Source organism: Equus przewalskii, chromosome 17 (assembly GCF_037783145.1).
Source record: "Equus przewalskii isolate Varuska chromosome 17, EquPr2, whole genome shotgun sequence".
NCBI lineage: Eukaryota > Metazoa > Chordata > Mammalia > Perissodactyla > Equidae > Equus > Equus przewalskii.
In genome coordinates, this window is record NC_091847.1 from 77006972 (window position 1) to 77033044 (window position 26073).

The following is a 26073-nucleotide window of genomic DNA, read 5'->3' on the forward strand; positions in this document are numbered from 1 at the left end:
TTGTTTTACACTTAGTTTGCTGCAGAAGATGTTAGAATGGACAGTCACAGAGAACAGAGAGGCAAAAACTAATCCGGTAACTGCTGAGAATGCCTTCCGGCTCATGCTGATCGTACAGGACTTCCTGCAGTCAGAGGGGCTGGTTAATCCAAACGTGTGGACGGAGAAGGTACAGTAAGACCTCTTTGAAATTCTTTTCTGGTAGTGGAGGACTTTATTCAAGGAAAGAAATTTTGTACTCCCTCTTTTCAGAGCATTGGTATTTAGTCGGAAGCAATGAACATGGATAGGATGTGGTAAAAGTCAGGTTTTGTTAGCTCTTACTAGGATAGTTCTTTTCGCTTTTGCCAACTGAACATTGAACCATTTTTGAAATATTTATGATTTGCATTTCTGTTGGGGAACACGCATCATTGGAAGATTTACAAACTGAGTGTTTTTATTTCTCAATTTTTCCTTTGTGACAGCTTTTAGAGAATATGATGCAGCTCTTCGATGGTCTCTCAGTTTGGTATTCGGAAAGTCCAGTATGGGTAAAACTCTCTCAAATTCAAATCCAGTTGCTTCTAGGATTCATTGGAAGGGGTAATTTGCAGGTTTGTCAGTTCTTTTACATTATTTTCTCTACTTTCATGCAACATAGGTATTATTTGTGTGATAACTAAATGATAAAACGTTTTCGATATTTTAATTTTTTTAATTAGTTCAAAAAAATATCTGTGATTTCAGTTACGTTTTGGTTTTGAGATCAGAAAGAAGCTTGAGAGGCAGCTAATTATCTCTCCCTGATGTTTATCACTCCGTATAATTTTAAGGTTTCCGTATAAAGGATTCGCACATGGCTTATGTTAGAAGGCATTGCTCGTGTCATCTGTATTTAGTGCTGCTGTGCAGCCTGCATAGGCTGTTTGTACATGTACAGTTTGGGGCTTGCATTTTTAGGAAAACGATTTTTAAATTGTTCCTTTCAAAATCTTTTTCTATTACTCTATGAAGCTACTAATCCAGTTTCACATTTACTTCATATATTTTCATTCGTCAAAGACTCACTGAGTACCTACCCAATGTTAGCATTGTACTAGGTTTCTGAAATAAACATAAATAAAATATAGACCCAAGGAACATTTTTTGTTTCTATTTTTAATTAAAATTTTTAAAAGTTGGAAAAGTTCCATGTGCATTTTAGTCTGTCATCTTTCCATTTACATTGGATGCTTGTGGTGACCTCGGTTGGATTAGTCATGACATGTGTCCCTTAGCTGTTTACCTGGCCCTGTTTATTTTCTTTTGATACTGGAATTTTAAGTACTTGGGGCAAGGGGGTCTTGATGGAGATATATTATGTATTTCTAAGATATATAAACTTGCTATAATATTGATAAGAACATGAGGAGGTTAAAATTCCATACGATTGCCTTGTTTTAAAAAAGCCGTACTTTGCGGCCAGCCTGGTGGTGTAGTGGTTGAGTTTGTGTGCTCCGCTTTGGTGGCCCAGGGTTCACAGGTTTGGATGCTGGGTGTGGACCTACCCACTGCTCATCAAGCCATGCTATGGTGGCATTCCACATACGAAAAATAGAGGAAGATTGGCACTGCTGTTAGCTCAGGGCAAATCTTCCTCAAGCAAAAAGAGGAAGATTGGCAACAGATGTTAGCTTAAGGCCAGTCTTCCTCACCAAAAAATAAATAAATAAAAAACAAAAATAAATTAAAAAGCCATACTTTTCAATAGATATTTTTTTACAATTGTAAAAGTAACACATGCTCATCGTGGAAAATACACAAAAACATAAAGAGAAAAAAATAAATAAATTCGTCAAGGGGCTGACCCCATGGCTGAGTGGTTAAGTTCATGCGCTCCACTGTGGCAGCCCAGGGATTCGCCAGTTCAAATCCTGGGCGTGGACATAGCACCGCTGTCAGGCCGTGCTGAGGTGGCATCCCACATGCCACAACTGGAAGAACCCACAGCTAAGAATACACAACTATGTACTGGGGGGCTTTGGGGAGAAAAAGGAAAAAACTAAAATCTTTAAAAATTAAATAATAATTAATTAAATTCATTGTGCTGTAGCCTAAGAGGAAACAACTTCTATATTTAGTATTTTTTCTTATGCGCCTATTTTTTCAGATGATTGAAATCATAATATATTTTGATAATTTTGTGTTCTTTTTCTTTCTCTTACAATTGTATCAAACTCATTTCCCTGTGTTACTCATTTTTTAAAGATGTTTTTGTCATAATCATAAAAGTAACACATGTTCATTATAGAAAACGTAGAAAATGCAGAAAAGTTAAACAGAAAATGGTCATTCTGATCCATGGATGGTGGAAATTTGAGTTGTACCCCCTTTTAAATGCAGTTTGAAAATATATGAACCAAGAACTTTAAAAAAATTACGGTACTCTTTATCTAGTAGTTCTACTCTAAAACCGTATCCTGAGGTAGCATGGTAAAAGACCAGACAATCCTTGTAAACGTATGTTCACTGTAGTGTGCTTTGTTTCTCCACTTAGAACTAGAATGAGGATAGCTTTTTTGGCTTTTTCATCAATATTAGCCTGATAGCAGTTAAAGCAATTGCAGCCAGGATGCCACGTAGTTATTTATTTCAGATATTAGCACTCTATTTTTGTTCCACTCCTAGTCACCCTCAGTGTTTTTCTCTTTGATGAAGTTTCCCTAAATAAAATGTCTGTTTCTTTAATTTGTTCAGCATTAAATATCCGGTGCCCATCCCATGGTAGGGCTCTATTATAAGTACTTGTTAAATAAATAGGCTGATCCTGTCTACCGTAGTTAGTGACCTGGAACCTTTCTCACTAGCAAGTTGTTGGCTTTCATTCTCTCAGGAGCAGAAGCATATTCCCCGAGGCTGTGCGTGTTAGGGGCTGGGGGAGGAGCCTCTTCCCTCATGCAGGTTTAAGTGGAGCTGCCTGCACAGGGAATCTGACAGCAAACTTGTTTTGATTGGCCCCTATATGTTATTTAATTGCCAGTATTTAAGCGTTAGAAGATTTCCCATAAAATGTCAGGATTTCCCAAAATTAAAGTGATGGTCAAGTAGCTTCTTTTATATTCATCAAATGTATCTTTATACTTTTAGGTAAAACATAAACTTAGTGTTTATGTAGTACCATCATATTAAGTTAAAAGCAAAGCACCGAATATTCAACTTTTTATGTAAGAAGTATTTTTAAAAACACATAGCAAAAAGCCCAGAATGTTAGCATTGGTGTTTCCTGGATGATGGGGTTTTATGATATTTTTTCTTACGTTTGTTGGCCTCTATTTGAATTAAGCTGCTTTAGTCAAATTCAAAGGCTAAAGTGAAAAGTTTAGGGGAAAATCTGAGAAGGGCAGAGAAGCTTCACTACTAGAAGCTTAAGGTAAAAGTAGAAAAGTTAGTTTTGAGCTGTCTTAGAGACTGTTTCCTCTGACGCCGTATGCTGCTTTAAGGCTTGCGTGGAAGGGCTGCCTGGGTCCCTGCTTCTTGTCTTGGCCTGCGAAGGCCTGTGTGCACAGCTCAGATCAGCTTTTGGCACAAATACATTATTGAAGTGATGTCAGGTTCTAATACTTTCTTTCTCTCTTTCTCTTTTTTTCTTTTTAAGTAATAAGATGCAAAACTGGATTCTAGGGTTAAGAGGGAGAAGGAAGCACATTTGTCCTGCTATGGTTTTTAAAGCTTGGCTCTTTCTCTTGCCTAGACAGAATGAGGCCCCTTTCTTAGTTGGAGTTTAAAGCTAAAGCTTAAGAGTAATATAGGGTATTCCTTTGCCTCAGTTTGTGCCCTGAATATGTATTTTCTTGGAACTTTAAGGGTAATTAGATTTCTGATCAAGGACTCAGTCTCCTACAAACCTGTCCTTTCTGTAACAGAATGCCTTTGATTCCAAATAACAAATATCAACTCAAATTAACGCAGTTAAGAGGATTTGTTGGCTCATATAGTTGAAAATTCAATAGTTAGTAGGAGTTTAAGGCATGATTCAGTCAAGGATCCAGTTCCCTTTATTTGCTGTTCTCACAGGATTGCTCTCCAGCGTGTGTCAGCTTGTCTTAAGCTGGCTGCCCTTATTGTCACAAAATGGCTGCCAACAGCAGTTGAGGCTACGTGCTTCCCCATTCATATCCAGAGACAGAGAGTGCTTCTTCCTGCAGTCATTGTTGGCAGGCAGTTCTTCGGGGATCTCTTGTGTTCTGCACATCTGAAAAGAGGCACTGCATGCCTTTGTTATAAACTGTCTTTTTGAGGATTGGAAGACAGAGATCATGTCTCCCTCCAGAGCAAAAGGCAGGATCGTTTACTGTTCGATATAATAAAGATAATGTCTCCCTCCAAGGCAAAGTTTGGGCACACTCCCCACTGTAAGAGATTTGAGTTCCTTCTGCTTTGGGTTGCACTCCTGTGACACAACCACTGTGTGCACGGGCACCATCTAGTCCTGTTACTCTCTCGCCGTGGGAATTGCATTTCGGGGAACTAGGGAGAATGCTGATGTTCCAGCTGTTGTTAATGCTGTGATCCGTGTCTCTGACCGAGGAGTCTCGTGTCTTCTGCCAGCATCTGTGAAACTCTGGTAGGCTAACTTGTTAAGTTGGAGGTGAGGTAGCATCAGAGACCCTTCACGGTTCTTGACAGTTACTGTGTCAGAATTCTGAACTCGCACTGATGAAGCTATGCCTGAAGGAATCCCTGTGACAAAGGCAGTGCCATGAGTTGGCTGAAAGATGAGTTCCTGGACCAGTCACTGTGGCAAGGGGTTGGATTTTCTGTTCGGCTTATATCTTTTAGGATCTATTGTTGGAACAAAAGATGGAATCACCCTTGTATCCTTAGAAACTATAAGAAGCAGTAGAATGGACATTGGAGTGATTAATTATCCATCACAAGTTTTCTGTATATTCCAAATTAAATATGGGTTCCTTTTATTATATATTTAAAGAAACGACTTCAATAAGAGCCAAAGAACTATTGCTGTCGCTCATTGTCTGTTTTATTCTGCTCTTTCTCACCTAAGCTGTTTTCTTCCAGGTTTGTGCAATGGCATCAGCTAAGCTAAACACACTTCTTCAGACCAAAGTGATTGAAAATCAGGATGAAGCGTGTTACATTTTGGGGAAGCTGGAACACGTTCTAAGCCAGTCAGTCAAGGAGCAGACTGAAACCTACTCGTTTCTGATTCCCCTTGTGCGTACCCTGGTTTCCAAAATTTATGAGCTGCTCTTCATGAACTTGCACCTGCCTTCTTTACCTTTTACCAATGGTAGCTCTTCATTTTTTGAAGATTTTCAAGAATATTGCAGTTCAAATGAATGGCAAGTTTACATTGAAAAATATGTAAGTTTTATCTTTTTTGAGTAAGATTTTTCTACTAAATTGCCATTTTAATGGAAATATATATTAAATTTTGCATATATATTTTTTACAAGATTGTACCTTATATGAAGCAGTATGAGACCCATACGTTTTATGATGGTCATGAGAACATGGCACTTTATTGGAAGGATTGTTATGAAGCCTTAATGGTGAATATGCACAAACGAGACCGGGAGGGAGGAGAAAGCAAGCTCAAGTTTCAGGTAAAATTATTCAGTATTTTTAGTATCCAGTTTTTAATGTTGATTTCAAGTATTTAATATTCAAATGAGAGTAATAACAAGTCTGAACTTTGAAAACAAATAGTATTTTCTGTCATTTGCCTGAAAATTATTTCAGCATTGGAAAAAAACACTGATCAGTAACAAAAAATTAATATCAAAATGTTCTATACATAGCAATTATGTGAAAAGTCTATTAAGCTGATAGTACATATCTCTAAGGAGGCTGGAGGTATATCAGTGCTTAGAGGGAAATTTATAGCGTGAAGCACTTACATTAGAAAACGGAAAGGCCTCAAATGCACCAAACCAAAATATTTCAGTTTCATTTGCTACTCTTTTCTTAAAATATGTTGTGAACATCTTTTCATGCCATTTTATGACTGTCTAGTATTCCACTATATTATATATGAGAACATGTGTTAAATTTATTTCCCAGTTTTGGACCTAATTTACCCGTTTTTTCTTTATTATAAATAGTATTAATCATCTCTATAATCATATTTTTGTACTTATCCAGGATGACTTTCCGAGGATAAGTGGAGTTACTGGTATGCAGCACTTATGATAAATACTGTTACGTTGCCTTCATAGAAATTCTACCAATTTCTATTCCAACCAACATTTTTTTCTCTGACTTCCCCTTTAGCCTTTCTAGAAAAGCTTAATTTAAGAATATCTTTGTATGTTTGACTTCAAAAAACTGTGAAATTGATGTTTAATTATCATGAAGCTGTCATGACTTCTTCGATTTTCTCAGCAATGATCTGTTTTAAATGTTTGGTAACACCGTATCCCAAATCATTGATTTCCCAGAGTCCAGTAATGATTACAATAACAATTGTATTAGTAACAACTGCAGTTTACTGAGAGCTTGCTACTTTTCCGGCACAAATATTAAGCACTTTAAATCTTAATCTTTATGATGACAATATTGTCAACCTCATCTTACCTTGACGATGATTCTGAGCCTCGGAGAATTAAGTAGCTGAGATTTGTACCCAGTCTAACTCCAAAGCTTGTGTTCTTCGTCACACACTGCTGTACTTCTCTCTAAAAGATATCTTTTAAATCCATGTCTTTAACTGTCCTTTTTAATGTGATACAGTGTTGATTTGTTTGAAACATTAATACTGTCATTTTAGTTCCTAATAGATGAATTTCAATGTGAGTTAGATAAGGCAGTCTTACCATTTGTCTCTTTGAAAACTGTAAAACTGTAGTTTCAGGGCTTATAGTTATATCTTGGTGGAAACTATTATCAGAATCTGTTGTATCCTGAAAACTGGAATGAGTATGTGAATTAATTTGCCAGCTAGGATGTTGTTCAGAGAGCAGCAGTCTCCGTGATGGAAGTTTTCACTGTGAGAGATTGGCCCCTGTAGATTTCTGTGTCTCTGGCATTGCCTTTCGGGCCATCAATAGTAGTGTGAAATGTGGTTCCTCTTCCCTCTATTTAAACTTGCATTTCATTCCAGATGCCTTATAAATCAAAAGATCCCAAAAGAAAATCATTTCACTTGACAGTGTGAGGGTAATACTGAGCTCAAAAATCCTGTGTTGAGATACTTTACATTTCTGCAGTTCTTCACCTGTTTCTTAGTTAGTTTTTTAAGTTTTAAAAAAATACAAATAGATTATAGCTAGAATCATATGCTTCATTAAAGAAAATGATTCTGATGGAATAAGAAAATTCTCTTGGTTACCAGCTTCCTTCTTTTACTGCATGATAGTAGGCCAAATTTTTTAAATTATTGTATTAAATTTAAATATACCTGTAAATATATGATTCAATGCTATTTTGTATTGCTGTTTCTTTCAGGAGTTTTTTGTGGAACCATTTAATCGGAAAGCACGCCAAGAGAACTTGAGGTATAATAATATGCTTAAACAACTTAGCAGTCAACAGTTAGCCGCTCTGAGACGCTGGAAGGCAGTACAGCTCTATCTTACATGTGAGAGGGGACCTTGGGCTGAAAGGTAGGAATACATCATTTATTAAATACTCTTTTTTCTTTAGAACTCTGGTCTAGAACTTTCTGAGCCAATGGCCTCTCCAGTCCAATTTTTAAAATGTCCAATTTATAGAAGACTGCTTTTAATTAATTAGATTGTTTTTGTGAATTACGGGTCTGGTATGTTTAGAGCCCTGTTTGTGTATGTTTTTCACAATGGAGTTATTTTCTTTCCTTTTACCCTTTGATATAGAAGTTGTTTTGAATCAGTTTACTTCTGTCTTACTGACACCGTCTCTTTGATCTGGGGTTAGTGATGCTATGTGTTTGAATATTTTACGTTTTCTTTACTTGATCCTAAGTCACTTCTGTTTTGCTTAATTATTTTATATACATGTAATTTTTTCAGCCCTTTTTTTATTGGGTAAAATACACATATATAAAATCTACTATTTCAACCATTTTAAAATGTACAATTTAGTGGCATTACCTACATTCATAATGTTGTGTAATCATCACCACTGTCCAGCTTCAGAACATTTTCATCACATCAAAAAGAAACCCTGGGAGCCAGCTCTGTGGTGTAGTGGTTAAGTTTGGGACACTCCACTTCAGTGGCCCAGGTTCACAGATTCGGATCCTAGGCACAGTCCTACACCATGCATCAGCCTTCCTGTGGTGGTGACCCACATATAAAGTAGAGGAAGATTGGCACAGATGTTAGCTCACGGCTAATCTTCCTCAGCACAAAACAAAAAAAAAGAAACCCTGGACCCATTAAGTAGTCACTGCCTGTTATCCTGTCCCCCAGCCCCTGGCAACCACCAATCTGCTTTCTGTCTCTATGGATTTGCCTATACTGGATATTTCATATAAATAGAATTACGCAATATGTGGCCTATTGTGTCTGGCTCCTTTCACTTAGCATAATGTTTTCATTATGTTGTAGCGTGCGTTGGTACTCTTTCCTTTTTTGTGGCCAAATAATATTTCATTGTATGGATATACCACATTGTTTCTATTCATTCATCAGGTGATGGACATTTGGGTTTTTTTCCTTGTGACTGTTGTGAATAGTATTACTATGAATGTTTGCAAACACGTGCTTGTTTCAACACCTATTTTTAATTCTCTTGGGTATGTGCCTAGGAGTGGAATTGCTGGGTCGTATGATAATTCTGTGTTTAACTGACTAAGGAATTGCCAAACTGTTTTTCACAGCAGCTGTACCATTTTGTATTCCCATCAGCAATGTGTGAGGGTTCCAGTTTCTCTACAACCTTATCAATACTTGTCATTTTCCAAGTTTTTTATTATGACCATCCTACTGGGTATGAAGTGAGATTTTATGATTTTGTTGCATTTACCTAATGACGTTAGCGTCTTTTTATGTACTTGTTGGCCATTTATAACTTTTCCTCCTTCTTTGAAGAAATGTCTATTCAAGTCCTTTGCCCATTTTTAAATTGGGTTGTTTGACTTTTTGTGGTTGAGTTCTTTTTCTGTGTAAGAATTCTTTTTATATTCTCAATAATATACCCTCTTCAGATATTATTTGTAAATATGTAGATTGTCTTTTCACTTTTTTTTTTAATGGCAGCCTATTGTGCTACAGCCTCTTTTTTTTTTTTTTTGGTGAGGAGATTGGCCCTGAGCTAACATCTTTTGCCAGTTTCCTCTCCCCCTCCCCTCCCCTCCAAAGCCCCAGCACAATGCTAGTGGGAGGTCATTCTAGTTCTTCTGTGTGGAATCCCACCACACCATGGCTTGATGAGCGGTGTGTAGGTCTGCACCCATGGTCCGAACTGGCAAACCCTGGGCCACCGAAGCAGAGCCTGAGAACCCAACCACTTGGCCACAGGGCTGGCCCCATCTTTTCACTTTCTGCATAGTGGCCTTTGCTGCACAAAAGTTTTGAATTTTGAAGTGCAATTTATCTCTTTCTTTTGTTGTTTGTATTTTTGACGTCATGTCAAAGAAACCATTCCCAAATCCAAGGTCATGAAGATTTACCCCTATCTTTTCTTCTGAGAGTTTTAAATCTTATATTTAAATCTTTGATCCATTTGCAATTATATTATCTTCATCTGTAGTAAAATTATTTTATTTTGAAAACTGTATTTGGAATAAACTCGTATAGGTAGTTAAGAACTTCCATATAACCATGAAAGAGTAAAATATATTAGGCTATAAGTGTGAAGGTTTATGTACCAATCTTATTTCTGCTACCTGTAAACCATATGGCATCTTGTGCAAATAGTTTAGCCTGTCTTAGATTCCTCGTGTATAAACTATAGCTATTTCTACTCATGTTGGTTTTCTCTCAGTGTTGTTTAGGTCAAATGAGATTATAAATATGAATGTTTTTATAAAATGATGCTAAAAAATGTAAAGTACCTGATACTTTTACTGTGTTTTGATCAACCAATCTTTGTAACTTTAAGCTAAATAATTTTCCATGTTTACTTATGAATATTTGTAGGAAACAAAATCCAATTCACTGGAAACTAGCTAATGTAGAAAATTATTCCCGCATGAGACTTAAATTGGTACCGAATTATAACTTCAAAACCCATGAGGAAGCTAGTGCTTTGAGAGATAATCTAGGTGAGTTCCGTTGGCTGTTTAATTATTCATTGAGGATGGTGAAGATGTTGATGGGGTTGGTTATTGTTTTTATTAATTGTTTCAAAAGTATTTCCTCATGAAAGGAGTGACATTTTATAATTCATATTTAAATGGTTGTATATGTTAAATGCTGTTACCTTTGGCCTAAATTAAGATGACTTTCTATTTCTATTGATTGTAATTTTTCAAAGTAAAACATAATTTAAAATCATAAACTTAGACTGTAGTTGGTGTAAAACGCATTGTCTCTTCTATCTGTTATGGTGCGGTGAAACGGTAGCCCTTTTCCCGTAGCCTTTTGCTCACCACGACTGAGCCTGGTGTCAGACGCATTTAGAGATCTTACAACTCTTAGATCCTTCTTCTATAACCTGTTCTTCTTATAGAACTCTGGACACTTAATGTCTTAGGTGGGCCAATGGCTTTTTCTAGGGGACAGTGCTTAAAAATACATAGCCTTAGCAATATTTCAGAACAGATTTTAAAGAGTGACTACAATTCTTTAGGAAGCCCTTTCTTTCTAACCATTTGACTTGGCATCTCTTCCTTTTTGAAGAGAGGTGGGTGAAATACCCAAAAATATTGATTGTTAAGAGTCATTGACCAGTTATGTGTATACTAAATTGTAGTTACTTGACCATAACCACCTGTGCACCTTGTGTTCCAAGACTAAGTTATAGATGAAATGAGTACCAGTTTTTAAATATTACTTCTTAAAATTGCCTTAATATATTGGCCAATACAGTTGATGGCGTGAAATTAATCTAAAGAGCTATGATGCCTGCCATTTAGGGTCTTACATTCTAAGGTAAATCAGACACAGTAAGTGATTTTCCTTAATGCAAAATAATGTACCTACCCATGATACAAACACTAACTTGGAGAGTATCTTCGATAGGAACAGGCAGTTGGGTCTAGCGTGTCCTTCCTGCACGTCCTCTGAAACTGTTATTCTTCATCTCCTCCTTGAAATTTGATGGTGCTTATCACCAGAAAACATGTTCTGGTGAATGACTTGAATCTAATATTTAAGGAGTTAGTGTTCCCTATTTTTTCTGCATTTTTGCCAAGAGGTCCCACCCCAGGAAATTCCTTGTCTCTCTACCTCTCCTTCTCACCCCTCTGCACATGTACACAGATAGAATTTTGTGTCCCTTCTTCTTGGTCTCAATTGTTTTAAGTCCAAGAAAACCAGTGTCCTATCTTTTTTTCTCTTTTTCTCTTTACAGTTTTCAAAATTAGCCCAAGTATAATGGTGACAGTATAATTGTACAGAAGAAAAAATTCGTACATTTCAAAGTGAACTTGGAAATAGTACAAAACCAGTGGTATCAGTCTTTAGAACTCTTTATAGTTGCCTGAAGTATGCATCAGAATTAACTGCACAATGTTTTACCTACTCTTTGCGTTTGTGTATAAATATTTTCATCAGCTGCCAGAATTCATGGTGGTTTTCTAAAGAAATATTTTCTTATTTCATTTTGTTTCACTTATCCCAGTACTGCTTTGTAAGTATCCCATTGCATATGTACAGAATAGTCTTTACATTATGGGCTAACCTTCAAAGTTAACCATTATTGATAAAATTTTTGATGGAAAGTTCATTATGAATTCCAAAGTGATTTGTGAAGTATCTTTTAGAACACATCCACTTGTAAATTATGTAATTTCAATAGTCGAAAAGAAAGTATGTTCCTTTTTTTTTTTGAGAAAGATTTACCCTCTGCTAACACCTGTTACCAATCCTCCTCTTTTTTTTGCTTGAGGAAGATTAGCCCTGAGCTAACATCTGTCCCAGTCTTCCTCTATTTTGTACGTAGGATGCCTCCACAGCATGGCTGATGAGTACAGTAGGTCTGCACCCAGGATCCGAATGCACAAACCCTGGGCCACCAAAGCAGAGCACACGGAACTTTAACCACTCGGCCACGGAGCCAGCCCCAGAAAGTGTATTCTTAAATGTATCATTAAAAATATTTGGGTTTAGAAATATTTTTTTTTTGAGAAAGATTAGCCTTGAGCTAACATCTACCCCCAATCCTCCTCTTTTTGCTGAGGAAGACTGGCCCTGAGCTAACATCCGTGCCCATCTTCCTCTATTTTAGATCTGGGATGCCACCTCAGCATGGCTTACTAGCAATGGATAGGTCCACATCCGGGATCTGAACCAGTGAACCCTGGGCCACCAAAGCAGAATGTGCAAACTTAACCACTGTGCCACTGGGCTGGCCCCTAGTTTTAGAAAATTTTTTTGTCCACACTTCTTCATTAGAAATAATCTTTTCTGATTGCCAGATGCAACAGCTTATTTTTAGTCCTACTTCCGAGGTCTCTGAAGCATTGGTAGTTATCCTCCTTAAGTGTATTTCTTTCTTAGCACTGATGCTTAACCTCCTCCTTTTCTTACCGTGTTTTAGTCTTTTTTGCTTGACCCTTTTTTCTGTTCGCGTTTTAAATGATAGTGTTCCCAGAGCTATGCCTGGCTGTCTTGCCTTTTACCTGTGCTCCCTACGAGATGGTGATCTCTTGGCTTCACCACTGTATTACAGTATATATTTAATGATACATTACGTATATATAAAGTGATACTTTCCCACCTGTATTTCTAATTCTCACCTGCCTTTTAAACTTTAGACCAAGGTTCCCAGCTGCCTGTTGGGATTCTTCCACAGGGGCTTCCATAAAACATTCCTGAAACTGAGTTCCTTATCTTTTCCCCTTTGTCTACGCCTCACCCCACATTCTGCTTCTCTTGTATCTTGTAATGTAGTTATCATTGTCTCCATCTATTAGTTACTCATGCTTAAATCATTAGTATTAACTATGAGTCTGTCCTCACGCCTCTTAATCCCTACACAGAATAGCTCATTAGGTACAATGTCCTGTTAATTCTTTCTCTTACATATATTTTGAATGTTTTTCCTTATATGCATTCTCTTTGCTATTGCCAAGGCTTAGCTTGGTGCTGTCTTTTCCCAAACTTAGAATGGTGTCCCAACTGGCCCCCGTTCCTGCCGTCCTTCCTGCCCTCAGTTTACTCACCAATCTCCCATCAGATTTTCAGCTTACACTCTTACTGGAGTACTGTCATCCATCTACATAAAGTCAGTTTTCTATTTGTATCAGATTATCTAGACTTCCTGCTTTTCAGTTTTTATTGCACTCTCACGTGCTTTGTTTAATTAAATGTTTAACAATAAATTTTTCCTTACATTATACCACAGGAAAAAAACGTGTTCCATAGAAATAGTTACTTGTTCTAGGGAAAGTGTGAGCCAGTACTTCCTAGTGTAGAGAAAGGTGTGATCAAGGGAGATTGACACAGAAAAATGCAACTGTCCGTTAGGCTGATTCATTTCATACGTCTGAGCAAGGATACTGTTTGAGAAATTAAGGGTAGATTTGTCATATTTGTAGTATTTTGTTATTTAGCATAAATTATTTTTATTTCCCACAAATGAAATGTCTTTATTCGTAGTTATATATATAAATTTTTTCCAGTCCTACCTATAAATTATGCATACATTGTTATTACTGTCCTTATGCCAATCGGATAATTGAGAGGTCGATTACAATAATAATAGCTACCATTTATTTTTTGTGTAATGTAATGTATCTCCATTTTACAGTCACAGAAACATCAATTCAGAGAGGAGTCATATGGTTAATAAATGGCAGAACAGAGTTTGAATGTAGATTGACCACCTCTCAGCCCGTGTTCTTTCCTTTACGCTAGCCCTGCTCTCTTACAAAATTCACAGTTTATAAAATGCGTTACATTTGTTGCATAGATATGTGTCAGAATTATCTATTAAATTCCCTGTGCTCCAGAAAGGAACAGTTTAGCTCTTGTTCTGTGTATTATCCTCCAATGCAAGATAATGTGTCACTTCTTTCTTAGTATTTTTTTAGTACAATTGCATAGTAAAAATAGTTCTGTTAGTACAATGAGAATACTTCTTTCTTTGACTTACTTATTGGCATGCTTTAGAAGTGAATTTGATTAGAGATTAATTGTCCTATTTCTGAAACTTACATAATACCACCATTAAAAATAGATATCATATTTTAAAACATTTATTCCTTTTATTATATGTATAGTAATTTTAAAAATCACAAACAGCATAGATTACTCTAAATCATGTATAATGACTTTTCTGTAGTAAATTAGTTTTTTTATCTTAGAAAATTTCAAGTACCTTCTTTACTTATAATATACATTATTATCATATAATTAACAATCAGAAATTACAGAAGGGCTATATTGTGTTTAATAGCTATTTTGTGTTTAAACAGGTGTCCAGCACTCACAGCCTTCCAGTGATTCATTGCTTTTGGAAGTGGTGAAACAAGTAAAAGTTAGTGATATGGAGGAGGATAAATTAGATCTTCCTGAAGAGGAAATAACAGCCAGAGTAAATATGTATGTATAAGTATTTGGAGAATTTAAAATTATTTTGTTCTGAAAAATGGGACTGTGAAATTGTGGAAGGTACTTCCTTGAAATTCTAATGCTATGCATTTCCAGGGCCCCTAGTTACTGCTGTATCAGTTGGTGGGAGGCCGTCAGTGTTAACTGAGGTTATTGAGGAACCTTCTTAGAGCTGGGATAACTTGGAGCTGGACCTTGAAACTAGAAATATTTTGAACTGAATGATAATGGAAACATGACGTATCGAATTTATGGGATGCAGCTAAAGCTGTGTTTAGATGGAAAGTACAGCATGAAATATAAACTCTTTAAGTGAAAGGAAGAAATTAAAAAGAATAAAAGCAGAAATACATGAAAGAGAAAACCAAAAAACAAATAGAAAGATCAGAGAAGACAAAAGCTGGTTATTAAAAAACAGATAACAAAACAATAAACCTTTAGCCAGACTGGTTAGGAAAGAAATATAACATAAATTACCAATATCAGGAATGAAAGAGGAGGTAACACTACAAATATTAAAATGACTAAAAAGAAATGACAACTTTATGCCAATAAATTTGACAACTTAAATGGACAAATTCCTTGAAAAATGCAAATTACCAAACCTCCCTCAGGAAGAAATATATAACCTGAATAGCTTTAAATATATTTTAAATTTCAAATTTGTATTTTAAAAACTTCCCCTTAGCAGATATAAAATACGTTCATTTCCTCGTGTCTCCTTTGTGTTATTATTGTGACAAATATTAGACCTTTATATGTTTGATGCCCAAGAAAACAGTTTATAGTTATTGTTTTATGCAGTTATCATTAAATCAGTTAAGGGAAGAGAAGAGAAAGGTATGTAACTATATTTTATATTTGCCTACATAACTATCATTTTATCATACGTACTTATTTATCACATGTATACTATCATACTTATTTCTTTGTGTACATCTAGTGTCCTTTCCTTTCAGCCTACAGGACTTCCGTTAGTATTTCTTGTAAGGAATGTCTAATAGCCACAAATTCTCTCAATCTTTGTTATCTGTAGAAATCTTTATTTTGCCTTCATTTTTGGCTACTTTTTTTTTTTTTACTGCCAGTCCTCCTCTTTTTGCTGAGGAAGCCTGGCCCTGAACTAACATCCATGCCCATCTTCCTCTACTTTATACATGGGACACCTGCCGCAGCATGGCTTGACAAGTGGTGCCATGTCCGCACCCGGGATCCGAACCTGCGAACCCCAGGCCGCCGAGAAGCAGAACGTGCGAACTTAACCGCTGCACCACTGGGCCGGCCCCTTGGCTACTTTTTTTCAAAAATTGAGATAGGTTTTTGAAAATTCGCATAACGTAAAATTAACTATTTTAAAGTGTACAGTTCACTAGTTTTTAGTATATTCACAGAGTTGTGCAACGTCACCACTATCTAGTTCCAAAACATTTCCATCACCCTTAAAGGAAATCTTGTGCCTTTTAGTCATCAGTCCTAATTTTCCCTCCCCACATCCCCTGACAACCACTAATCAGCTTTCTGGCCCTATAGATTTGCCTGTCTTTGACCTATCATCTATTTCATACAGTATGTGGCCTTTTATGTCTGGCTTATTTCATTCAGTATAATGTTTCCGAGGGTCTTCCGTGTAGTAGCGTGTAACAGTAGTTCATTCCTTCTTATGGCTGAGTAATATTCCATTGTATGGATAGACCACCTTTGTTCATCCATTCATCAATTGGTGGACGTTTAGTTTGTTTCTACTTTTTTACTTTTGTGACTAACATTGCCTTGAATGTTCATGTACAAATTTTTGTGTCAATGTACGTTTTCAGTTATCTTGGATATATAACTAGGAATAACTTTGCTGATCATTTAGTAGTTACATGTTTAATCTTTTGAGGAATTGTGAAACTGTGTTTTCACAATAACTATACCATTTTACATTCTCCTGAGCAATGTGTGAGGTTCTAATTTCTCCAGATCCATGCCAACATTTGTTATTCTTTTTTTCCCTTAATTTATTATACCATTCTAGAAGATTTGAAGTGGTATCTTGTGATTTTAATTTGCATTTTCCTGGTGACTAGTGATGCTGAACATCTTTACATGTATTTCCTGGCCATCTATAAATATGTCTCTTTTGGAGAAATCTTTATGCAAATCCTTTATCCATTTTTAAATTGGGTTGTCTTTTAGTTATTAAGTTGTAAGGGTTCTCTGTATATTCTAAGTATAAATCCCTTATCAGATATATGATTTGCAAAAATTTTTTCCCACTGAATGGGTTTTCTTCCACTTTGTTGTTGGTATCCTTCAATGCACAAGTTTTTAATCTTGATGAAGTCCCATTTGTCTATTTTTTTCTAAGAGTTTTGTATTTTATTTCTTACATTTAGGTCTTTGATCCATTTTGAGTTAATTTCTGTATATGGCTTCATGTAAGGGTTCATGTTCATTCTTTTGCATGTGGTTATCTAGTTTTCCCAGGACCATTGCTTTCTGTTTGGGTGGATAGTTTTGCTGGATATAGAATGCCTGATTGACAGTCTTTTCCTTTCAGCATTTGAATATCTCATGCCACTACCTTCTGGCTTCTATTGTTTCTGATGAGAGATGTGCTGTGAATCTTATTGCGATGTCCTGTATAATGGTGCTTGTAGGTTATTCTTTTTGTTCTTGGCTTTCAACACTTGACTTTTTGTCCATGTATGGGCATCTTTGTGTTTATCCTACTTGGAGTGCACTGAACTTCTTGGATGTGTAGATTAATTGTTTTCATATTTGGGAAGTTGTCAGCCATTATTCCTTCAAATAGAGTTTTTGGTCCTTTTTCTCTGTCCTCTCCTTTTGGGAATCCCTTTGCACATAGGTTGTTTTGCTTGATGGTGACCCTCTGAGGCTCTTTCGTTATTCTGCTTGATTCTTTTTTCTTTGTCTTCTTCAAATTGGACAGTTTCTTTTGATCTATCTTCAAGAGCCCTCATTCTTTCTTTTGCAAGTTCAAATATGCAGTTGAGTCCTTCTGGTGAGTTTTTCATTTAGTTATTGTATTTTCAATTCCAGAATTTTCCGTTTGGTTCCTTTTTAAAATACGTAATTTCTATCTTTCTATTGAAAATTTCTATTTGATAGGCTTTGTTCCCATAATGAGTTTTAGTTCTGTAAACGTAGTTTCCTTTAGTTCTTTTGATGTATTTATGATATCTACTTTGAAGTCTTTGTCTACTAAGTTGAACATCTTAGGTCCCCTAGAGACAGTTTCTTTTTAGAGCTTTTGTGTTTATGGCTGATACTTTCTTATTTCTTTGTATGTCTCATAATTTTTGTGAAAACTGCATTTTAGATGATAAATTGTAGCCACTCTGGTTTCTGATCCCTTCCCTCAATGGTGGTTGTTATTGTTGTATTTTGGTTTCTTTGTTTAAGTGAATTTCCTAGACTATTTCTGTGGAGTCTGTTTTACCTGCAATGTGTTGCCAGTGATGTCTGTATTCATTAGATTTTTGTTTTGTTTTTAAAGCCTGGCCTGCTAGGGGTTGCCCCTAGGACATCATAGCTTGGTGGTCAACCAGTGATTAGTTTGTGTTTGTGTTTGAACCCCTTGATCCAGTAAGACTGCCACTCTGCCAGTGGATCTGAGTGTGGAATAGGAATGCATTCAAATTTGGTGATTTACACATCTGTCCTGACTTTTACTTTCTATGTTTGTAAAGCCTCATATTTAGCCAAGAATGAGTAGCTAAGTCTCAAGTATTTGATTTATTCTAAACATCACTTTGTTTGGATTATAAACTAGACATGGCAAGTATTTCTTTGGAACTTATTTTAATATTACAGATTGACCAGATTCAGTAATATCCTTTGTTGGCAGAGCAGGATTTTTGTTCATATAATTTTAATAATTTTTAAAGATTTCTTTGATTATTTTCAGGGAACTGGGTAGGGATAGTTATCTAGGGAGCTATCTTTGGTAGATTGTTTAGTTAGCCTTTTTATAGAGATATTATTTTCTTTCTTCAATGACTAGAGAATTCCATACATGTCAGTCTCATTCATTTTAAACTGAAAAGCCAAAACACTTTGTTTCATAGAATATAAATAGCCTTCAGACTATTTACTCTCTTAGGTCATTTATTTCTTCATTTCATCACTGTAAATATTGGAATTTCTCTGTTTAAGAAAATATCCTTAATTTTTAACTTTTTTTTAAAGATTTAATTTTTTTTTCTTTTTCTCTCCAAAGCCCCCAGGTACATAGTTGTGTATTTTTAGTTGTGGGTCCTTCTGGTTGTGCTGTGTGGGACACTGCCTCAGCATGGCTCGACGAGCGGTGCCATGTCTGCACCTAGGGTCCGAATCAGCGAAACCCTGGGCTGCCACAGTGGAGCACACGAACTTAACCACTTACCCATGGGACCGGCCCCGAATTTTTTTTTTTAAGCTTAGCTTTAAGTTAAGAGTTGTAGTATTACCAGTTAAGTTGGTGATACTTATAGAGCTTGCTCATGGAAATCCATTGGAAACCAAATTAGACTTAGTCATTGCTATCCTGGAGATGAGTCCAGTGTGAAATATCTAGGACCAGAGAGCAACTGACTTGAAGGATAAAATTGAATAACATTCCATGAGTGGTCAGAGTTCCCATTTCTATACTTGGCAGTTAAAAGTCACTGAGGCTCCCAGAAAGCTGTCCCTTCCCCTGCATCCCCTCCAATAAACATAAATGAAAACAGTCCTCCTAAGAGAAGGTTTGGCATAGCAGCTTTTTGTTTCTCTCCACTTCCACGGTCAGGGAACGCTGTGATGATGTTCTAGTTTTAGTTGCTCTTGAAAAGTCTCATTTTACAGTTTAAGAATCAATGATAATGAGTACTTCTAATAATTATTTACAAAGCACCACTAATGATGCAGTCCTTTATTCACAGATTCCTATGTTCCCTGGGTCAATTTATGGCTCCCAAATATAACTCAAATGACATGACCGGTCTTGCTGCGTGTTTGAACTGTCTTTTGCCAGTAGTACTAAAGATTCACTATATTTCGTTTTAATGAGTCATATACAATTAAAATGTAAAAAATATTTTTTTGAAATTAAGTTATTAGGTAATAAGACTACGTGGATAATATTTTAGTAATTTAACATGCAATGGAATTTTTTTTGTAGATAATTCGGATACTCTTTGAATACTAGTTTTCCAAACGTAAGATTTGTATTTGAATATGTTATTCTTTTCCGTTTACACAGAACACATTGTTGGATGTTTCTTGCTTGTTTGGTTGGTTTTTGTTTTTACAGTGATGAGAAAGAAGAACAGGATCAAAAAGAAAAATTAGTGTTGTCAGAAGACTGTGAACTCATTACAATGATTGATGTGGTTCCTGGCAGATTAGAAATCACTACTCAACACATTTACTTCTATGATGGCAGCATTGAGAAAGAAGATGGTGAGGAGTTCTGGGGGAATAATTTCTGTTGTTCAATAGTTAAGTATCCTGTTTATCAATCATTAATGAGAAGAAAGCAATAAGATGGGACTGTGGAATTGTAGTCTGTCATGTACAAAGAGAAATGGAAAGTCAGTATGGGATTAAATTATTCAACAATGTATTGAAGGGGATGCTTTTTAAAATTATCAATGTTTTTTAAAAGGTTTAACTAGAGGGATTGCTATAAACTTAAGCTGTAAAATACAATCTCAGGGGCTGGCCCCGTGGCCGAGTGGTTAAGTTCGCGCGCTCCGCTGCAGGCGGCCCAGTGTTTCGTTGGTTCGAATCCTGGGCGCGGACATGGCACTGCTCATCAAACCACGCTGAGGCAGCGTCCCACATGCCACAACTAGAAGGACCCACAACAAAGAATATACAACTATGTACTGGGGGGCTTTGGGGAGAAAAAGGAAAAAATAAAAATCTTAAAAAAAAAAAAATACAATCTCAATTTTATTTGTATGTACACTTACTCTTACAGGCTTCTCACCTAATCCTTTATCTGAAAATAAAAGGATATTAAAATCTAAGATGCCAACAGAAAGAGAAAAGGAAAAATGTTTCTAAGATACAATATTCATAATTTTTCTCTCTTCTCATGAAAAGGAAGTAGAGTACCTAAGGAATTTTGAAATAGTTTTAAAAGAAACATTTAAATGTCCACTAAATTTAACAAATAGATTTGATGATACAAAAATTGAATTCCTTTTCCCTAAGTGTTACTTTTGTCAGAAGTGGGAGATATTTTTCTGCATAGTAACTTTATATGGTGCCCCAGTCACAAGATTTCTTCTGTTTTCAGGAGTAGGCTTTGATTTCAAGTGGCCTCATTCTCAAGTTCGAGAGATTCACCTACGGCGTTACAACTTAAGGAGGTCAGCCCTCGAGATTTTTCATGTTGACCAGTCCAACTACTTTCTCAATTTTAAAAAAGAGGTATGTAAGATGCTCCCTTCCTGGAAGGCCCAAAGCATTAGCTTGAAGTAATTTTCCAGCTAGTGAGCTGTAATGAAACTTTGGACTCTGCTCTTTCGAGTCAAAATATTAGAGGAAAAAATATGTACTTTGGGGGCTAAGCAGTGTATGAATTTTTGTTTGGATTTATGTTTGAATGTTTGGAGGGTGCTTGTTTTCAGGTTCTGTATATAAGTAGATAAAGAAGTCAGTGGAACATTGGGTGTCAGCCAACAGGTGCCTCAGAGTACCCAATTGTGACATAATATGCAATATATATGATATGACTGGATTTATGAAATTAGGTGGTTCAGAGATAACCACTGGAGCAGGGTTGCCTGGGTTGGGGTACGAGCTCCACCGCTAGCTGTGTAACCTTCAGCACGTCACCTGCCCCGAGTCCTCCTTCCCTCGTTCACTCACTTGGGGTCAGACTTGCCTCACGATCTGACAGCTCCTCCTGCCTTGCTTAGCTCTCCGCTTCCCCTCGCAGATCTCTCTCCTAATAAAACCCTTGCATGTTCAATTCTGTCTTGGCATTTGCTTCTCAGATGACCTGATTAAGCAGAGTCAGTAGCTAAGTTTCTGTTCGTTGGTGGGATCTAGGTTTACTTATGGATGATTTGATTCAGATGTTACAGAGCATTTTTCTATTTTTACAAAAGGATACTTTTTTACTTTAAAAATAAATTTTCTCCCATAGGAAAATACAAAGCATGTGTGTTTTAGAAAGCTGTGTTGAATACTGTACGTTTGTATAACTATAGTTTTTAAAGCACATTTGTATGTAGTATCTAATCTCCATAACAACCTTCAGATTAGATATGGCAAATTCCATTATTACTTTTTTTATAGATGAGGAGACTGAAGTTCACAGATGAATTTTATTACTTTACATTTATATAGCCTTGAATAATTCACAGAAGTCTAAGGGTAGACATTAACGTAAAAGTGAGACTCAGTAAATTAATTTATTTTTCAAGGTGATTAGTAAATGACAACTAAATTTGAACTAGACTTTAGCTAGTTTTCTGATTTAGTGTCTGATGAACAAATTCCATTGTACTCTATAACTTTCTCAAAAAATACACGTCTTCACTTCTCCAAGTGTAGGATAGTAGAGAAGTCAAAACATAATCCTCTGTTTGTGTGAAATGTCCAGAATACGCAAATTTGCAGAGACGGAAAGTAGATTAGAGGTTGTCAGCGGATGGCAGGGAATGGGAATTCGGGAATGATGGCTAGTGAATATGGAGTTTCTTTTGGGGATGATGAAAATATTCCAAATTTAGATAATGTTGATGGTTGCACAACTCTGTGGATATACAAAAAAGCCCACTGAATTGTATACTTTAAAAGGGTGAATTTTATGGTATGGGAATTATATCTCAATAAAGCTGTCATAAAACAGTAATCCTGGTTTGTCTTAATCAGTTTTTAAGCTATAAAATGCTGTGTTTTCTAGGTTAGAAATAAAGTGTATAGCAGACTGTTGTCACTTCATTCTCCAAATAGTTATGGCACCAGATCACCACAGGAGTTATTCAAAGCTTCAGGATTGACGCAGGTGGGAAGTTTTAACAGTCGCTGTTTTGGTGTTCATATCTCAGACTTTTGCTTAAAAGTAAAACTCTCTTCTTCTGATTATTTTATTTCGATAATTACAACTGCTCTTCTTCCATTCAGATTGGTCTTTAATCTTTGAATCTTTCTTTGTTTCCCTCACACACACAGTGTCCTGTTCTCCAGCTCTCATATCATTCAGTTTATGGACATATCTTGTGACTTCTTTCTTAATAATTTTCTTTTTTAAAAGAATAACATGGGGTTTTTTTAATAATAAAAATAATCCATGCACGAGGTAAAAAATGGGAAAATGCAAAAGGCACCATGGAAAAAAGGTCAAAAAAAAAAAATTGTTAATCCTTCTATCAGCCAAAGTTAACTAATGCTCTTGATCTCTTACCCTCACCTGTATCCCAGCCTCTCTTGAATTTGTACTGCCAAAATCCAAGGAAAGGCTATCGTTTTCTGCTTTCCCGGACTGTTAGTGGTCTCCTAATAAGGATCTCTGCCTCCCAGCTCTCTCCTTCCTCCTCCGTGTGCATTAATCTTCAGTGTTGCTCGTGTTCAAAAGCCATCAGCAGTCCTTTCCTGTTGCTTATGGAATAAGCTTTATTTAATAAAGTACAGTCTCTGTTTTCTGTGGAAAAAACTTTATTCATTATAGTACTTATTCCTCAGTTTGGCACTGAGGACAGTTGTAATGGGGCTTTCTGTAAAATCCATACACGTGTATTCAGCCTTCCCTGTCTGTCCTGCGATTAAGGAGCACAGTAAACTTAGAGGTGCATGTTAATCTGTCCACGGAACCCTGAGCACACCCATGCTGGGTGGAGCAGGCAGCAGGCCAGGGACACTGAGGTGATCAGAAGAAAATAGTAATAGTATCTTTCTTAAGAAAATTTTGTGTTTACGGTAGCAAAATCCCATCTACCATTGCTCTGTAAGGGCAGTTTTCTGAGGGTTGTTAACGTCATGTTTATTTAAAATTCATAGGCCATTTTAATACATTAAGATACTGATTTTTTAATATGTGCACTTACGAAAATTTCAATTTATAACAAAATTTTCAAAGTTGGACAGTCCTAGAATTAAAATTTTTAAGATATTCAAATAAAATATTTATTTAATTAAAGAAAAGACTTAATTCTTATGGAGATCTTTTAGACTGCAGTATAAGATTTATATTGACTTTTCTGTTCCTTTTCTAGAGACCAGTTTTTAAAAGGAAGCGAATTTAGTAAAAGTATGTTGATTTTATCTCCCTGTTAATAAGCTTTTTTTTTAAAGCCCTATTCCTTTTATCAGAAAGATGGTGGACATAATGGAAACAAAAGCTTATGTTGGTGCTGTCAGTAATAGTTGCTGATTTCTAAGAGACAGAGATTGATTCTGATTTTGTTCTTTGTTGTGCTGTCTAGAAATGGGTAAACAGAGAGATATCAAACTTTGACTACCTCATTCAAATAAATACAATGGCAGGACGAACTTATAATGACCTTGCACAGTATCCTGTGGTAAGTTTTATATAAATCTCATTAATGTGGAATTGCCTTTTAGTTTCATAATACACAAAAATATATGTGCATGCTAGTTATTTTTTATTTTTAAAAAAGATATAAAAACTATTTTGGGGGGCCGGCCCCGTGGCCAAGTGGTTGAGTTCGCGCGCTCTGCTTTGGTGGCCCAGGGTTTCGCAGGTTCATATCCTGGGCGTGGACATGGCACCTCTCATCAGGCCATGTTGAGGTGGCATCCCACATGCCACAACTAGAAGGACCCGCAACTAAAAGTATACAACTATCTACTGGGGGGGATTTGGGGATAAAAAAGGAAAAAAAAAAGATTGGCAAGTTGTTAGCTCAGGTGCCAATCTTTAAAAAAAAAAAACAAACTATTTTTGCCCTTCTGTATATTTTCTGCCCTGCTATTTTCAAGAAGTATATACACATGAAAAGTAATTAAAAAATAAAAGCCTTGTTTCTTTCATTTCACTGAAAATATTCCAGTGGAATTACAGGAAATAATACTTGTGATTATTGAACTAAAGATGAATAAACACTGCAACAGGGAAAAAATATTTGTAAAGACTGTCCCTTTTTGTCTTTAGATAAGCATTTGATATTAGATATGGGGATAGTAGCTTCTCCAAGAAGGAATGCGTAAATTGTAAATTGTGGCTCTTTTAGTTTCCCTGGATTTTACAAGATTATACTTCAGAAGAGTTGGACCTTAATAACCCATCTGTATTTCGAGATCTTTCCAAACCAATTGGGGTAATTAATGATAAAAATGCCAAAGCCATGCGAGAAAAGTAAGTGCCTTTTATCCCTTTCGAAAGATACCCGTCATTTGTTTGAATTTGTATTGATTTCGGCTGCGGCCAACCAAGCGTTCCTTTTTTAAATGCACAGCTACTTTTAATCATCAGAGTCTGATAATTCCTTCATTAAGTGTTCTTGAAAATATATCACTTGTCCTTCAAGTATATTAACTATAATCTGTTATTTCCCTTATTTGCCGAATTTAAATTGATACTGTTTAGAATTTCTTTTCATGTTGTAAAAAGTATGTGCTCAAGGGTAATAGGTTCTTGAAATTTTTCTTTCCAGGTATTTTAGACTTAATAACCTACTAATTTAATGTGTAAAAATATTCATATAATAGAATATTTTAGTAGATGTAAAATTAATAGTCTAACCTATCCATGAATAGTGTGAATAAAGAACAGTGAAATGTGTGGAAATCTACACAGTGTCATTTTAATAAAGGAAATTTTTATAGTGGTATATATTTATGATCGACCCTGTAAATGTCTCACAGTCTTTTTGTGAGATTAAAAGAATAATCTAATTTTAATTTCCCTTTTCTCCATGTGAACTTGTGGATGACTTGTCAGTTATGACTTCTAATAATAAGGACAAATAACTGTTTTGCAAACAAACTTAGTTGTAGATTTATTTAGGAGTAGATGGTACAGTATTCCTATTTTTTTCTTTTTATTTGCAAGTCTTCCCTAGGACTTTTTGCAATGTTTAGTACTTGATTCGATTTGATTTACTAGTGGGATTTTACTGTGTATCTATTATCTCATTAGTCAAAGTTTTTTTTCTGACAATATGAAAAAAAAGGTTTTTTTTGACACTTCCACAGGAAATACTTGTCATATAAATAACTTATTTTATTGATAATCAAAGATATAAGGTTCAGATTTCAGTAGTGTATTTGTTTGCGTGGGTACAAATGACTTTGACCTGAAAAACTTGTTTGTTCCCTTGAATATTAATAATTTCTATGTAAAAGGAAATTGACCTCAGTTTGATAAACCGATTATTATTTTGGTTTGAAAGCTTATTTTGGGAGGCAATAAACACCTCCCCAAAACTGTTCATTTTTATTCATATTTTATACCCACTAATTCAGATGTCACCATTCAAAACAGTTACACATGTGTCAGTGACAGTGC

At 35.9% G+C, this 26073-nt stretch overlaps 1 protein-coding gene across 12 annotated transcripts in view; it reads left to right on the forward strand.

Moving 5' to 3' along the window:
• Positions 1-26073, forward strand: part of NBEAL1 (neurobeachin like 1) — a 203494-nt gene that overhangs the window by 143262 nt on the left and 34159 nt on the right. For all 12 annotated transcript variants that reach the window (XR_011528531.1, XM_070580766.1, XM_070580765.1 and 9 more), the window contains 12 exons: positions 16-169; positions 468-596; positions 5041-5346; positions 5439-5588; positions 7429-7586; positions 10044-10168; positions 14486-14612; positions 19900-20048; positions 20893-21026; positions 22510-22611; positions 24029-24124; positions 24797-24921. Coding sequence is in view for 11 of the 12 variants with exons in the window: in XM_070580766.1 (XP_070436867.1) it covers positions 16-169; positions 468-596; positions 5041-5346; positions 5439-5588; positions 7429-7586; positions 10044-10168; positions 14486-14612; positions 19900-20048; positions 20893-21026; positions 22510-22611; positions 24029-24124; positions 24797-24921 (1755 nt within the window). In the remaining variant the exon portion in view is untranslated. The remainder of the gene's footprint in view (positions 1-15; positions 170-467; positions 597-5040; positions 5347-5438; positions 5589-7428; positions 7587-10043; positions 10169-14485; positions 14613-19899; positions 20049-20892; positions 21027-22509; positions 22612-24028; positions 24125-24796; positions 24922-26073) is intronic.